The sequence below is a fragment of the Sciurus carolinensis genome, chromosome 1, assembly GCF_902686445.1.
Source record: "Sciurus carolinensis chromosome 1, mSciCar1.2, whole genome shotgun sequence".
NCBI lineage: Eukaryota > Metazoa > Chordata > Mammalia > Rodentia > Sciuridae > Sciurus > Sciurus carolinensis.
In genome coordinates, this window is record NC_062213.1 from 61,943,217 (window position 1) to 61,961,013 (window position 17,797).

General features: G+C 34.2%; 1 protein-coding gene and 1 pseudogene across 10 annotated transcripts in view; one reads left to right on the forward strand and one right to left on the reverse strand.

The window, feature by feature from the left end:
• Window positions 1–17,797, forward strand: part of Stau2 (staufen double-stranded RNA binding protein 2) — a 336,959-nt gene that overhangs the window by 135,203 nt on the left and 183,959 nt on the right. For all 10 annotated transcript variants that reach the window (XM_047525257.1, XM_047525247.1, XM_047525205.1 and 7 more), the window contains 3 exons: window positions 102–314; window positions 8,367–8,504; window positions 17,596–17,727. In XM_047525257.1, the coding sequence (XP_047381213.1) occupies window positions 102–314; window positions 8,367–8,504; window positions 17,596–17,727 (483 nt within the window). The remainder of the gene's footprint in view (window positions 1–101; window positions 315–8,366; window positions 8,505–17,595; window positions 17,728–17,797) is intronic.
• LOC124988307 (heterogeneous nuclear ribonucleoprotein A1-like) lies at window positions 15,940–17,007 on the reverse strand (annotated as a pseudogene).

A 17,797-nucleotide genomic window follows, 5' to 3' on the forward strand; every position in this document is an offset into this window, starting at 1 on the left:
AATTATGAATATCAGTTTTGATTATGATAAGAATATCAAGAGATTTGTGCTATAAAAACATTTGAAGTGCTATTACTTAATATTTTACTTATATTCAATAGGTTATTAAAGAAAGTGGACCTCCACATATGAAGAGCTTTGTTACTCGGGTATCAGTAGGAGAGTTCTCTGCAGAAGGAGAGGGAAATAGCAAAAAACTCTCTAAGAAACGTGCTGCAACCACTGTCTTACAGGAGCTTAAAAAACTTCCACCTCTTCCCGTGGTGGAAAAGCCAAAACTATTTTTTAAAAAACGCCCTAAAACAATAGTGAAGGTGAGTATGTACTTGTGAACATTAGTCAGTTTTACTAAATAAATAGTTACATGCTGCATGTCATTTAAGTCAATATTGGACTGTATGCATGATGGTGGTCCCATAAGATCATAACAGAACAGAAAAATTCCCTATTGTATAATGTTTGTACCATACTTTTCTGTTTAGATATGTTTAAATGTATAAATATCACTATGTTACAGTTATTCACAGTATTTACTAAGTAACATGCTGTATTGGTTGTAGCCTGGGAGCAGTGGGCTATACCATATAGCCTTATTGTATAGTAGGCTACACCATCTAAGTTTGTGTAAATATACTCTGCGATGTTAGCAAGCAATGAAATCACCTAAGGATGCATTTCTCAGATGTACAAGTGATACATGATCATAAGATATAGACGAAAGTATTCTGTATATCAAAATGATGATGATAATAACAACAATAATACCTTAGATATTCATAGCTTTTTTTATGGTTTAAAAAGTACTTCTCAATTTTTGTCTCCTTTAGTATAATTTTCATCATGACCCTGTAAGGTAGATATGATAATGTCCCTCATTTTACAAAAAGGTTTACAAAACATGTTCAAAGAATTTGCTCATTTTTATTAAGCTATCATGTGGAACAGCCTGAACTGCTCTGTCTAATCCAGTGTTATTTAGTTCACAACACCACCATATAGTAACTTGTTAGAATATCATGAAATGGTAACAGGACACAGAGTAATAACCATGTCAATAAAACTAACAAGGATGACAGCAGCAGCAAGTAGAAATGATAAAGCACTCTATGTACCAGACTTTGTCCCAGAGCTTTGTGTGCTTATCTTATTTAATCCTCAAAGCAGCCCTGTGAAGTTGATGGTATTATTTTGTTTCCATTCATTTAGGTATATATACCCGCCAAAGAAGAATACAGAACATACAGCTTTTTAAGACATTGAAACTATTTCTTTTATTGGGTCATATATTATTTATATTAAAAAGGAAAGAAAGGCAAAGTTTAGAGGAATAGATGAATCAGCATTGAGTACAGAACAGTGCCCTTAATGCTCAATGTGTGTGACATGAATGGAGCTAGAGTTGTGTGTTTCTAGAGAAAGTCTTTAGTTGCTACCTTTTCAGTTGCCATTTCAGCCCCACTGGTTTAGCACATTTCTGATTAGATTCTACAAATTATGGATTGCAGATAAGAGATATAGTTAATTCTTGGTGAATTTCCTTTGTTTAAATTATACAGTGGCCCAATTTTGATATTTTTATGGGTTTAATACTATAGTTAATTGCTGTATTTAAGAATATGTACCTACATATGTGCATAAATAGATAATGACATAAATACTTATTTTTAATGAATACCAGCATTATTTGACTTAGAAGAAGTTATAGGTTATATATTCACTGAAATAGCATTCTACATTAGAGCTGAGGTAGACTAAAAATAAAAGGTAAATAGATCCACTCATCATGAGTTATACTGATTCTGAAGAATACTGGCATTCTTTCATATGCTGTAAGGGAGGAGGGTGTAGCTATTAAGAGGATGATCTTTGGAGTCAATTTTGAGCATGAATCCTTGTGACCTGAGCAAGTTATTTAACTTTTCTAGTGGTATATCTCTTCCTTATAAATTGGGAATAGTAATTGTACTTGCTTGTCACATTGTTGTCTCAATTGAAGCAATGCACAAAATGCATTGTCTATATTGCTAATAATAGCAATGAAAGTAATAATTACTCAATAAACATCAACTATTAGTACTTTGTTTCTAATAACTGTCAGTTCACATTTTGTAGGTATGTGAATATATCCATGATGTATTTATTTTTAAATCCTTCAATGTAAAATGATATAGTTTTTCTGTAATGGAAAGATAGTGGTTTACATTAAAATGGCAATATAAAACTGCTTACCATGATTTCCATTTATTCTATTAAACTAAATCTAATCTTAATAAATTCAGAATTTGAAGCCATTGGCTAGGAAAAGCTGTCTATATTTCTTAAGTAGTAGGATGTAAATCTAATTTTTGCTTCAACTATAGCTGTTAAAAGCAAGATTATTGTTAAATTTTATCTCCTAGAGGCAAAGGATGGGAGAAACATTTTAAATTCTTAAAATTATTTGCTGCTGCGTCTATAAACATATTATTCTGGAACGTCCTCCTATCCATCATTCATATTTCGGCTTAAACTTGACTTTTTCAGGGAACCCTTCTATGATCCTCCTCTGCTCCCAGACTTGGTTACCCCCCTGCATTTTTCCTTACATACATCACACTTGGAATTACTTCTGCTGTGTCTGTCTTATGTAAAATAAATCCTGCAGCTATCCTCTGAAATGAAATCTTTTTTTTTTTTTTTTTTTTTTTTTTTGAGAAAGCAGCATGCATATAATGATTTGGACTCTGTAGAATTTTAAGTAATTGTACCTTATGTGCCAGTAAATGGGTCAGTTTGGAACAGAAACTGGCATTTTTCTCATTTCTTTCTATGTCTTATACATCTACTATTCCTTATTTTTAATAGAAGTAGAGAAAATATCTGTGATGATTTGCTTTGATTTTATTTAAAATAATAAAACTATCACACTGTCTCATCATTCTCTTGATCATTCTGGTGTAGCTACATCTTAAAGAGATGAGACCATTTTTGTTAACTGAAATCCTATAGCAGAGTCAGATTTCAAATCCTGTCTTGTTTGGCTTTAGTGTCCATTTGAAACTGGCTAATTTTGAACTCCTTTTGGATTTTAAATTTGCTCTATGGAGTTATGCTGTTAACATGTAAAACTTCCCTGATGGTATCTTTGTGTTTTATCCTGTCGTTTAATACATTTCTTTTCTACAAGATGAAACTTCATAGAAGGCTTTCCAGTGCTGGACATAAAATTTTCTGGATATAGTTTTCATAAGACTGTTCTTACTGGTTTGTAGGATGATAATCTAACACTTGCTATTTCAGGACTTAATTGTCAAGGACACTGTTAGTTAATTTCAATCAAAGTGAGAAATCAAGCCATTCTTATTATTCTGAGGATTCCTTCTTTATCTAAATTGGATTTATGTATATGGTTTTTTGTCTTTGGAATCCATATCAACAACAGTTTCTTTGGAACTTTAAGACATGCTTGTAAGAGTCAAATTAAAGAGGAAGATACAACATACCGTTGGTTATACATGTTTGTTTATTTGAGCATCTTCATGTGTTAGGCATACTTCTTTTAGTGCCAGACTCGAAGCTTTTCTTTACCTTTTCTCCCCAGAAGAAATCTTATACTTGTCAATTATTGTTTGTGTTTGTCTTTTCCTATCACTTCATTCCCTTTATAATTTGTTCAAATTTTATTTTTGGTACGCGAGTAGAAGCAGGAAAGTATTTTATCAAAAACTGAAAGTCTCCTTTGTTCTCTTCTCTCCCTCTCCACCTTATCCTTGTGATGGTGAAGTTTTTCTTTTTCCTCTTCCTCTTTCCCTAGACTGCTCTTTTACTGATAGGGATTCAAGTCAGTCTTTAGGTGGATGATTTCCAAGCACTCGTCTTCACTCGACACTGTGTATTAGGCATCATTGCTTAATATTTCACAGGCACCTCAGACTCTGTGTCCCAAACTCTTCATGTTCCCTTCTAACACCTTTCTCCCCCAGCATTCCTTATCTTGGTGACTGGCACCACTATCCAAACATGCTGAAACTGAAAACTGGAAGTCATTTTAAACTTCTCTTTTACCCTTTGTATCCAATAAATCATCAAGTCCGATTGATTCTATCACCTAAATATTTATTTAGTTGGTTCTTTCTGTCTCTTCTGGTCAAATTCACAACGAGCTCTTGCCTAAACTACTATGGTCAGGTTTTTTTTTTTTTGGTACTGGGGATTGAACCCAGGATTTCTTTCCCACCGAGTCACATCCCCCAGCCTTTTTTATATTTAATTTAGAGACAGGGTCTTGCTAAGTTGCTTAAGGGCCTCACTAAGTTGCTGAGACTGACTGAACTCAATCCATCTGCCTCAGCCTCCCAAGCCATGGGAATTACAGGTGTGTGCCACCTAATTGACTTTCCTACAAGTATTCTGGATACCAAACGATCTTTTAAAAAGTATGTTCTTTTAGAAAAGTCTTTCCAGTCATGCCATGCCTCTGCTTACTGCTTAGTCTTTTGTTTGTTTTCCATCGCTCTTTGGATAAAGTCTAGACTTCTAAACATTGTTTAAAAGGGGTTGAAGGAACTGACCTGAAGGCTCTACCTGCAGCACCACATGGACATTGTCAGGATCCTGAGTGCCAGTATTTATCAGCAAGAGCTAAGACTACACAGTGTCTCTTACATAAGATTAGTGTAACATGCAATCTGTAATATAGTGATTGTCTTTGTCTCTACTACCTACTTAAGAATAAATTTTCAGGGTTGGGGATGTAGCTCAGTTGCTTACCTTACATGCACAGGGCCCTGAGTTTGATCCACAGCACCACACACACACACACACCCACACAAAAGAATAAATTTTCACTGGTGGAAGTAAAGTTTCAGCCATATGATATATGCAGTCCTTCATTTCTAGTAAAAACATAAAAAAAGTTCATATGCAGAAAGAATATTTGCTTTATAAATAATATTTTATTTATTTATTTATTTTTTTTATTTTTACAGACTGCATTTTGATTCATTGTACACAAATGGGGTTTTTGTTTTTAAATCCTAATACATGCAAAAAGTTATTTATAAACTTGTATGTAAGTTGAAAAGCATGATAATTAAATGTAAGTAAAACTACTGTTCATTTTGAGTATAGAGCATAGAACTTGAGTATAGCATATAGAAAGAACTTCAGTAAGGTTAAACTTTCAGCGTGTTCCTCTTCCATCACATCCTTAATGCCACCTCTCTCAGGCAACCACTATCATTAGTTTGTGTGTATGTGTGTGTGTGTGTGTGTGTGTGTGTGTGTGTATATATACATAAATTTTTTTTTAGAGTTTTGAAATGTTTCTTTTTCTAATATGTATATGCAAATTTATATTTATATATAGTATAGTATACATGTTTAAAGTTTACTTTTTGATATGTTTTGATATGTACACACTTGTAAAACCATGACCACAATCAAGATACTAAATTCATTGGGAGGCTGAGACAGAAGGATCATGAGTTCAAAGCCAGCCTCAGCAAAAGTGAGGTGTTCAGCAACTCAGTGAGACCCTGTCTCTAAATAAAATACAAAATAGGGCTGGGGATGTGGCTTAGTAGCCAAGTGCCCCTGAGTTTAATCCCACAATAACTGCCCCCCCCCCAAAGATACTGAATTCATAAATTGTTTCCCAAAGTTTCCTCATACCTTTTGGAAATCCTCCACCCTCAGTTCCCAAGAAACCACCCTTTTTTTACCGCCTTCTTTCAGTCAGCATGATTATTTTGAGATTAATTGATGTCGTCTCATGTCTGAATCATTGGTTCTGTTTTATGGCTGAGTAGTACAGTATTTCATGGTATGGATACATTACCATTTGTTTATCCTTTCACCTGTTGTTGGATATTTGAGATGTTTCTAGTTTTTTGTTATTGCACATAAGAGTCAGTATGAACATCTGTATACAAATCATCTGTGATCATATGCTTTCATTTCTCTTGGTTAAATACTTTGAATAGAATGGTCTAGTCATTTTGTAAGTGTACATTCAACTTTTAAGAAACTGCCAGTTATTTGTCAAAGTACTACCACTTTGCTGTCTCATTTTGTTATCAGCCTTGTCTAAGAATTCCAGTTGTTCTACATCTTTGCTAAAACTTAATAAAATCAGCCTTTAAAATTTCAGGTGTTCAAATACATGTCTATTTGTATCTCACTGTAGTTTTAATTTAAAGTTCCCCAGTGATCCATGATAGTGAGAATTTTCTATGTGTTTAATGGCATATGAGACTTGATAAAGTATTCAGATCTTTTGTCTACTTAAAAAATTTTGTTGCTCACTTAAAAGAATAATTGTACATGACAGCCTTTCTACATTCTTGTAGAAGTCCTTTTTTTTTTTTTTTTTTTTTTTGGGGTCCTGGGGATTGAACTCAGAGGGCACTCAACCTCTGAGCCATATCCCTAGCCCTTTTTCTCTTGTATTTTATTTAGAAACAGGGTCTCACTGAATTGCTTAGTACCTTGTTCTTGCTGAGGCTGGCATTGAACTCGAGATCCTCTTGCCTCAGCCTCCTGAGCTGCTGGGATTATAGGTATGTGCTGCCTTGCTGAGCAGAAATTGTTAATTTTGAAGATGTCCAATTTATTATTATTTACAAATGTGATTTTGGCATTTTTTTCTGAGAAATTGTCATCTAACCAAACCACAAAAATTTCCCTTATATTTTCTTCTGGAAATCTTGGAGTCTTAGAAATTATGCTAATGTTATGCTTAACATTTTGAGTTATTTTTATAAATGGCATGAGGTATGCATTGAAGTTCCTTTCTTTTGTAAGTGTACATTCAACTTTTAAATTGTCCCAGCACCACTGGTTGAAAAGACCACCCGTTCTCACCAAATTGCTTTTGTACTTTTCTTGAAAATTAGTTGATTCTGTGTGTGTGTGTGTGTGTGTGTGTACACGTGTATGTGTATTTCCATATGCTAATTCTGTTCATTGATTTCTTTGTCAATTTATATGTTATTACTATGCACACTGTCTTAAATACTATAGTTTTATAATCTTGAAATCAGGTACTCTGAGTCTTCTTTTTTCTTTTTTCAATGTAGTTTTGGTAATTTGTCCTTTGTATTTCCACACATATTTTAGTATTGGCTTATATTGGTAACATAATGAGACCCCATCTCAAAAAAAAAAAAAAGTTTCTGTTACTTCCCATTCTGACCAGTTGGTGACTGTTTAATTTTTGATAAACTGGGTGTATGGGTTTTTTTTTTTCCACTTTGGTACCGGCATTTGAACTTAGGGGCGCTTAACCACTGAGCCACATCCCCAGTCCTTTTTGTATTTATTTAGAGACGGGGTCTCACTGAATTACTTAGAGCCTTGCTAAGTTGCTGAAACGGACTTTGAAGTTGGAATCCTCTTGCCTCAACCTCAGGAGCTGGTTGGGATCACAAGTGTGAGCCACTGTGCCCGGCCTCACTGTAGTTTTAATATGCATTTTTCAAGTTCTAATGAAGCTATCTTTTCATATTTTTTTCCCTTTGTGATATATCTGTCAACTTTTTGCCCATTTCTCTTTTATATTGTCTTTTTTCTTAATACTACTTAGGAGTTTTTAAAAACACAATTAGAATACTGGATTTTTAAAAATTGTTTTATTTATTTTTATTTTTATTTATCTTTTAATTTTTTACAGACTGCATTTTGATTCATTGAACACAAATGGGGTACATCATTTCATTTCTATGGTTGTACATGGTGTAGATTCATACCATTTATGTAATCATATATGTACATAGGGTAATGATGTCTGTCTCATTCCACTGCTTTTCATACCCCCCTCCCTCTCATTTCCTTCTACATAAAGTTCCCCCATTCTTCTCTCACTCCCCACCCTGCCACCCCCATTATATATCATTGTCCCCTTATCAGGGAAAACATTTGGCCTTTGGTTTTTTGGGTTTGGCTTATTTCACTTAGCATGATATTTTCCAATTCCATCCATTTATTTGCAAGTGCTGTAATATTATTATTCTTTATGGCTGAATAGTATTCCATTGTGTATTAAGTTATATATGTGTTGTAAACATCTCTTCCCATTCCATGGTTTATACTCTCACATTCTTTTTGGTGAACAAGAAGTTGTGAAGCAACTATACCAGACTGAAGAGTTGAATTAACTTTTTAAAACATGGGTGAGCCAATTTATCTATAATACCTGTAAATCCAAATCCCATAAAAGCCTTAGTTATGGGTCCATTTTTATGATTTTCTTCATAAATCTTCATAAACGACTCTCTCATTTCTCCAGTTACACTTGTGGGGTGTAGCAGTAGAGGAGAGAACCATTGTTCTTTAAGGATCCGGTTTTCTAAGCTTATTTTGAAACTTTTTCTTAAATTGTCTTTTAGGCTGGACCAGAATATGGTCAAGGAATGAACCCCATTAGCCGCCTGGCTCAAATTCAACAGGCCAAAAAGGAAAAGGAACCTGATTATGTTTTGCTTTCAGAAAGAGGAATGCCTCGGCGTCGAGAATTTGTGATGCAGGTATTTCTAACCTTTGTGTTAAAAACTTATAAAGCTGTTGAAAACATTTAGAAATACTCAGGTTGGAATAGAGATATGGGAGAAAGACAAACTAGAACTTGATAGCAGAAATTAAAGCTGTGTTTACATTTGAACTATTTATTCCCTCCAGGCTCACCTATCAACTTGATGGATACATACAAGTGTCAAGGACATGTTAGAATAGACAAGATGAGTTTTTGAAGGGCCTGTGAGTTCACACAGGTTATGTACCCAGAGTTTATCAATCATTTAATGTCTATCTTTTAACTTTGTGTTACATTTGTGGCCAGGGTCCATTAACTGCTGGGAATTGGAGACAAATAGAATTAGAAACAAAATTTGGAAGGATGGATGTAGTAGATGGAGCAAGGCCAAAATCATTAATTCTTGGGCTTATCAGGAAAATTAGTCAGGAGAGTGAGCTGCCTACCTAACTGTGGTGGGGACTGAGGGACTCAGAATTGCTTGAGCGATCTTATTGCTGCATTGTGCATCCAAGAACGTTGAAGGATGCTTACCTTGTGTGTTGGTAGACCATTGGGACTAGGAATGAGGTGGAATGCTTAAAATATCCTCCTTTTCAAATTGTAGCTACTCAGTCTTCATTTGTCAATTCAAGCCATGGTTTTGAAGAAATCTTGGTTTTAATATTTTATTATGAAAATTTCAAACATGTCTAAAGGTGAAGAGAAGATAATATAATGGACCCCCAATATATCTGTCACTCAAACACAACATTCAAGATTTTTGCTACACTTGGTTTAGCTGTTTTTCCTCCCTCCCTTTCTTGTTTTTTTTTCTTCTCTGCCTTCTTCCCTGAAGTATTTCAAAACTAAGTTCTAATCACATGTCATTTCAACCTTGTATTTTTGGTATGAATTTTTAAAAATATGGCAGTTTTTCTTACATTAGATATCACTAAAACCTTCTAATGATTTATCTGTATTTAAATTCTCTTTATTGACTTTAACCTGTTTTTTAAAAATAATTCGTTATAGAAACTTTTTTGTAGCCAAACCCAAGGATCTCATCTGTCATGTAATCCAGATAAAATGAACAGTTGTTCATTAAGTGCTGATCATGTGGCAGACATTTTGATATTCAAATACAGTATTTCCTATTGATTTAATTTTTCATGCATAGGTAAGTTTTACTTTGCTTCCTAATTTGTAATCTCTATACTACTTTATCTCCTAGTCCCTGATATAGTGGTTTGTATATAGTAGGACCTTGACCTACATTTACTTTATATTTGTTGGCTACTCCTAAGCCAGCAGGCTTTTGTGGGAAATGAAAATTTACAGTGTAGCTGTAGATAAACCACTGCTGAGAACCTAGATGTCCAAAGAGAGGGAATTCTTCTGTGGTTCTAAATACATTATTGTTTAGTTATCATCAGAACCCAGAATAATGTTGTTCTAGTATTTTCACTTGGTAAAATATATTAATCATTTTTTCCTCTTACATCCTTAGCTTTTAAGAATTCTAGGATACATTTTTTGAATTCCAAAGGTTGAAAAAAATAACCTAAATTTTAGTCATATATTAGGAATATAATCTAGTTTGGGCTTTATTAAACAATTCCTTTTCTATGGAGTGTATTGAGTATCCCTTTTGAAAGAGAAATGTAGAGTATCTTAGGCCAGCTTCCATTTTATGTGTGTTCATAAGAATTCTAGTCAAGTGGGAACATTTGACTTTGCGCTTAAATGTTTTCAGATTGAATTCACATTGTTTTTTACCCTTCTGGAAACTTTAGTGGATTCATTACGATATTGCAGCAACTTGATCAAAGTAGTTTTTGTGTAAATTCCTTAAGCATTGTTACTATATGTTATAATTGAATGTGGAAGGACAACATCTAGAGATAATATGCTCATTCTTATCTATCAACAACAAACAAATATATAAAAAAAGAGTGAGTTTGTATGTTATAAAATGAATTCATTTACTTATATTGATTACTAGGGAAATGAAAATCTTCTGATGACAGTATTTGAGGAAGTTCCAAAACAAATTTCATTTTTCTTTTCATTTGGAGAGAAGTATTTTCATATTTCAGATAGAGAATAATGATAACTAAATTGCATATCAGCACATTGTATTATTATGTATTGTGATGTTACTTTCCTACCTGTGATTAAATTCCCTAAGTTGTTAAAAATATATAAAATTTCAGCAATTTTAATGTGTCTGAGTAAAAGAAGTTGAATTAAGTTTTTGGTGAATGCTATTTCAGAAGTATTTTTGATTCTTTGTTTTTTGAGAAGTTGATTTCAATTGAATCATTTGTTTAAAGACAAAAATCTGATCATCTTAAATTTACTGCATAGTAAAATAATTGAGCTCCTTTATTGATTAAAATTAGCATTTTAATGTAAAGATCCTATTTGCAATACTTACAAAATTTGTGAGCATTCTAGAAAGATGATTTATGAGATTTACTTATATTCTTACTTGAATTTTGTAACAAAATGATAATGTGAGTGATCATTGTGTTTGTCAGCAGAGTGGTCTTTCCAATACTAACAAATCACTCTTGAGATAACTACCTGAAAACTGTTGAACTATGCATTTATAAAAACTGGTATGGATAAAGGGTGAATGAGTAGGAAAGTGATTCTGGGAAACACCTGTTCTAGAGAAAGTTAGTCTCGAAAGTATCAGACTAGGTCAGATGGAAATCTGGCAGATGCAGATACATGGTAAATGCAGATATGAAAACAGCATTGTAGCCAACAAGTCCAAGATTGGAGCCAGGAACCAGAAGGCATCAACCTGAGTAGATAGATGAGACTTAGTGATGAAGTAATAGAATAATCGAATGAGATTGAGTGAGGTGTGTGTAGTATGTAAAAACAGATGAAAGCTCTTTTGCCATTATTTACTGCTCAGTGATCTTTTGCTTCTCTTTATTTTGGCAATTATTTTGATCCTCAAAACGGCAGAGGAGGCTTCTGATGCAACTGATCTAATTTTTCACTTAAAAAAGTATTCCAGCAACAAAGTAGGGTTTAGTGAAGCTGGGGCACAAACCAAGCCCTGCAAAAAAAAAATAAGAGCTGATGTGACTCTAGCCAGGGATTCAAGCACATTGTCCACAAGGCCTGTCTTGATGAGGTCTGCTTCAGGCAAACAGTGATAGGACAGGTAACATGAGTTTGTCCAGCTCCAAGGATCTGCTGTGACTGTATTGCAGGTCACTGTTTCTCAGAATGAGGTCCATAGATGACCACTAATTTGCCATAATGTGGTAGTTTCTGACTTTAGAAGAAAAAAGAATAACATGTTTCAAAAACATTTTATAGATTTAAACTATATGATTTGTGATAGTTATTACAGAAATTCTGTAATGAATCCATTTTCAGTGTTTCATATGTTACAAGAATTGCCATTTAGTTTATCTTGACTAAAATTCTGTTGAAGGAATGTATTTGACATATCATTTGTGTTTATGTTTAGGTTTGTATTTAGTTAAACTTGTGTTATGAATTCCTAATTCCTTGAAAGTGGTTGGTTCCCTGAAGCTTTAAAGTAGTGATGGAAATAGTAACACAAATGAAATTCAAAATAATAGTGTAAAAATAAATGGCCAACAGTACTCAGCTGTGGATACCAGATGGGAATCTTGTTTTTTCTAGGATAGTTGAAACAACCAAAGTTATGATTTCACATAGGAGCCCCCCCGCCAAAAAAGAACAGTATGATTAGTATTGTCCATAAACCTGAAAGCTGGATCTTTGTGCTGCATTTGTATTTGCAGCTAATATTCAGTACATTATCATTGTGAAGTGTTTCTTAAAGTGGCATGAAACTAGTGAAGCTTTCTATTTTTGTGTTTTGTACAAAACACATTGACATTTGGTAACACAATTCAACTTTTTATTTGTGGGTCACCTGTTCAATTCTCTTGCTCATTTTTCTATCAACTTTTTAAAAAATGAATAAGGTAAATTTATAGGAATCCATTATATATTCTGGATGTGAGCTCTTTGGAGTTTTGTAGCATTTTAAGTATCATTCCCTGTGCTGTGACTGTCCTTTTTTAATAGTGCTTTGTTAAGAATGGAAATAATTTTAAATGCAGTCAGATTTATCTGTCTTTTCCTTTACTCTAGCTTTATAACAAGTCTAAAGAGCCAGATAAATAAGTGCCCTCACCTTTTTCTTCCTCCGTAGGATCTTGGCTATTTTTAGCACATTTGCATTACTGTATAACTTTTAGAATCAGCTTGTCAAAATCATAAATGTATGTGTGGGGTTTTGACTGGAATTCATTGAATTTATAGGTCAATTTAAAGAGAACTGTTAATTATTATTATTAATATTATTATTTTTAAATTTATTTTTATTGTAAACAAATGGGATACATGTTGTTTCTGTTTGTACATGAAGTAAAGGCATACCATTTGTGTAGTCATACATCTACATAGGGAAATGAACTGTTAATTATTATACTACTATTGTCTGCAATTCATGAACATGGCGTAATCATTCTAATAGGATTTAATTTTTCTCACTAATCCTTATTGTTTGCTGTGTAGATTCCCTACACATCTTAGGTCTCTGATTTTCATTTAGTATAAATAGTATCCTTTAATATTTTTCATTTTCTACTTAAATATTGATGGAATATAGGAATACAGTTGGTTTTGGGCATACCGACATTTTTGTACAGAGAGCATGTTGGATTCTCATTAATTCTTAAATTTCCTTGTTGATTTTCTTGGATTTCCTATAAATGACTGTAAATAATGACATTTCCCCTAATTCTTTTTCTTAATATTTTGTTGCTGTCTTCAGGATTTGTAGTAAGGTTAAATATTAGAAATGACAAGGCATTATTTTCTTGTTTCTAATCCAAAATATCTTCCTCTGTTTGTGTTTTTTTTTTTTTTTGTCCTAGGGATTGAATCTGAGGTTACTTTACCACTGAGCTACACCCTTTTATTTTTTATTTTGAGACAGGGTATGGCTAATTTGCTGTGGGCCTTGTTAAGTTGCCCAGGCTGAACTTGAACTTGTGATCCTCCTCCTGCCTCAGCCTCCTAAACTGGGATTATAGGCATGTGCCCCTGCGCCCAGCTCTAATCTTAAAGTTTTCAACATTAAGTACAATGTTTGCTAAGGTCTGCTGTAGGTTTTTTGTAAAATGCCTATTTTAGCCAACTTTTTTGCTGCTGTGGCTAAATGATCTGACCAGCACGGTTATAAAGGAGGAAAGGTTGATTTGAGGGCTCACGATTTCAGAGGTCTTAGTCCTTCAAGGTGAGGCAGGATACCATGGCAGAAGCGCATGGCAGAGGGAAGCAGCTCACATCATCAGGAAGCAGAGTCTCCACTCTCCAGAAACAAAATGTATACCCCAAAGCCACGCCCAATTCCAATCTCCTCCAGCCACATCCTTCCACTTCCCATCAGGGATTAATGCACTGATTGGGTTAAGACTCTTACAACCTAATCATTTCTCCTCTGAATCTTCCTGCATTGCCTCACATGAGCTTTTGGTGGACACCTCACATCCAAACCAGAACAATGCCATTTATGATATTAAGGGAATTTTCTTCTTTTCCTAGTTTGCTAATAGTTTTAATCATGAAGGAATGTTGAATTTTATCAAATACTTTTGCTTCATTTATTAGGATGATCAAACTGGTTTGTCTCTTCATTCTTTTATATAATACATTCCATTGATTGCTTTTGTTTGCCTTTCACATGTTTGCCCCTCCCCTTCCTTTTTCTTCCCAAGTCCTTACACATTCTAGGCAAATGCTGTGCCATTTCTTTAGTAGTTACAGTTCTGTTCAATTATGGGCTCATTCTGTGGAATTTTGGTAACTTGTATTGTTTAGGAGTTTTTCCATTTTATCTAAATATTTTTTAAAAATAGAAAGTTGTTTTGAATATTTTGTACTATTTTGTAATATGACAGAAGCTGTGGTAATTTCCCTTTTTCATTCTTACTTGTGTCTTCTCTCTTTTTTTTTTTCCTTCTTGATCAGTCTTACCTTGGCTTATCATTTTAACTTTTTAAGGGAACCAACTTTTTGGCTTTTTAAACTTCTCTATTATATTTTGTTTTCCATTTCTTTAATTTTTGCTTTGTATTTATTCTTCTGTTTTCTAAGTTTGATTTTGCTATTGTTTGTAACTTCTTGAGTTGGATGTTATGTCATTTTCTGCCCTTCTATATGCTACTATGGCTACACATTTTCTTCTAGATCCTGCTGCATCCTTCAAGTGTTGATATATTTTTATTATTATTTATTTAAAATACTTTCTAATTTCTATTGGGATTTTGTCTTTTACCCATGGATTATTTGGAATTGCATTGTTTAATTTCCTCAGTTGTGGTTAATTTTTTGTCTTTTCACTTACTGAGATAACTATAAAAACAAATCCTACTATAGTTGTATATTTTCTATGTCTCTTTGTAATTGTCTCCTTGTGATTCTGCTTTCTAACTTAATTTTTATATTTATATTATCTCTGTGTGCATGTATCTCTAAAACAGCATTACCCAACTCAGAATATGTTCATGTGAATGTAAGATGACTGTTGTTTATGTAAATACATGTATGTGTAACACATGTATGTTTAAATTACTCACAAAATACAACTAGTATGGAATAGTTTGCTGTTTATTGATTAATTATGATTAATTAAATAGTATGTTGATAGAGATTATTTTGCTTGTTTATTTATTTATTTTGATCCTAGAGATTGAATCCAGGAATGCTTTATCACCAATCTATGTTCCAATGTTTTTTATTTTTATTTTGAGATAGGGTCTCACTAAGTTGCTGAGGGCCCCACTAAGTTATTAAGGCTGACCTTGAACTTGCTGTCCTCCTACCTTAGCCTCCTGAGTTGCTGGGATTACAGGTGTGCACCACTACACCTGACTTCTTGTTTAGTTTGCAGAGGAACACTGTGAAGTAGTTGATACTATCCCTGCTTTACTGATAATGAACCTGAGCCTTTGAGATGTTAAATCATTTGCACTAGTTCATACAACCAGGAAATAGTTTCATATCCCAATCTGACTTTAAAAGTCTTTATTCTGTTTTTTTTTTAAAGACACATTTATTCAGTGTCACGATCAGACTATTACATTTAGCAATCAACAGCATGGGTGCAAAAAACAAAAAAGTCAACATTAAAACCCTTTGTTTGGAATGCTTTACATTTTCCACAGAACAGAAACTAAAATAACCTGTTATATAATTAGTCACAAATACAGTCCTCGAGTTTTTTTGCCCATACACTATTATCGTCCAAACCATTTCTTCTTCGTGTCAGATAGGCCCTGCCACCGCTGTGCTTGGCTGAGTTCACAAATCTTTTGTAACCTGTAGCTTCCTCGTCACTTCTCTGGCTCTCCTTTCCTGCTAAGCTTTGTTTCCTGGCAGTATTAAAACCTTCTGCCACTGCCATAGCCACCTTGGTTTCATGGTTTGGCAAAGCATTGACCTCCACCAAGATAAGGTGCAGAGGTTCTGCCTCCAAAGTTTCCACCCTTAATGGGTCCAAAATTTGATGGCTGATTGTTGTAATTGCCAAAATCATTGTAGCTTCCACCACCTCCAAAATTGCTTTCACTACCACCGCCAGAGCCGCCTCTACCTCCTCCATTGTTGTAGCTGTCATAGCTGCCACTCCTGCCATAGCCACTGCCCTGGTTTTGACTACTTCCATAGTCTCTGCTTCCTCCAGAGTAACCAGGGCCGCCTCCTCTATTACCACTGTCAATATCAAATCCATTGTAGTCATTTCTGCTGCCACGATATCCACCCCCAAAGCCACCATGACCACCAAAGTTTCCTCCATGACCAAAATTGTCATTTCTACCAAAATCACCTCCATGACCACCACCCAAGTTTCTAGAACCACTTCAACCTCTTTGACTAGATGAAGCACTAACTGTCTCTTGCTTTGACAGGGCTTTCCTTACTTCACAGTTGTGGCCATTCACAGTATGGTATTTCTGAATGATAATCTTATCCACAGAGTCATGGTCGTCAAAAGTTACAAAAGCAAAGCCCCTCTTCTTTCCACTGCCTCTGTCAGTCATGATTTCAATAACTTCAATTTTCCCGTACTGTTCAAAATAATCTTGTAGATGATGTTCTTCAGTGTCTTCTTTAATGCCATCAACAAAGATCTTTTTCACATTTAAGTAGGCCCCTGGTCTTTGAGAATCTTCTCTAGAGACATCTCTTTTTGGTTCCACAACTCTTCCATCTACCTTGTGTGGTCCTGCATTCATGGATGCATCCACTTCCTTCACAGTGACATAAGTGACAAACCCAAAACCCCTGGAGTATTTGGTGTTTGGGTCTCTCATTACCACACAGCCTGTGAGTGTTCCCCATTGCTTGAAATGACTTCTCAGACTCTCATCAGTTGTTTCAAAGCTCAGCCCTCCCATGAATAGCTTCCACAGCTGTTCAGGCTCTTTAGGGAACTCTGACTTAGACATGACAGCAGCAGGAACAGAAACTTTAATGATGCTTTCTCAGTGGCGTCCATGGGCAAAAGTCTTTATTATTAACCACCATATTATAGTAACCCTTGTATATTAATTCTTTTCAAAAACTATTTAATAAAATCTTTGTAAACTTGTGATGCAATGTGAATATTGGTTTAAATGGCGTCAGTATGGATTTTTAACCTTTTCAGTTCAGTAATTGAATTAAAAAACACTTAATGTAATAACCAATTTAAACTCTGTGCGAAGATATAAATTTGATTTTCCTGCTTATCTAAATAATACAAATTTATTGCTTAAAAAATAATATATAAATTTGCAAGGGAGTAAAAAGTCCTCTACAAGTTTGCCACCCAGGATAACCCATCATTGATGTTTCAAGGACCATTTTCCTGTATTTTTCTCTGTGTATATTTTCACATGTGTATATAACAGTCTATAAGTGGTATTTACTTTTATATTTTGTTTTGGACTGAACTTTTTATTTCTGAATACTAGAGTGGAATACAGTGCTTTATAATATAAGGACTTCTTGTTTCCCAAAGCAATTATTATTCATTTCTTTCTTTAATTTGTCAGGTCAAGATAGGCAATGAAGTTGCTACAGGAACAGGGCCTAATAAAAAGATAGCCAAAAAAAATGCTGCAGAAGCAATGCTGTTACAGCTTGGTTATAAAGCATCCACTAGTCTTCAAGATCAACTTGACAAGGTAAGAATAAAGCTTACATGCATGTGTGCTTTCTGTCAGAATATTAAAGTGATTAACAAATTCTGATTGT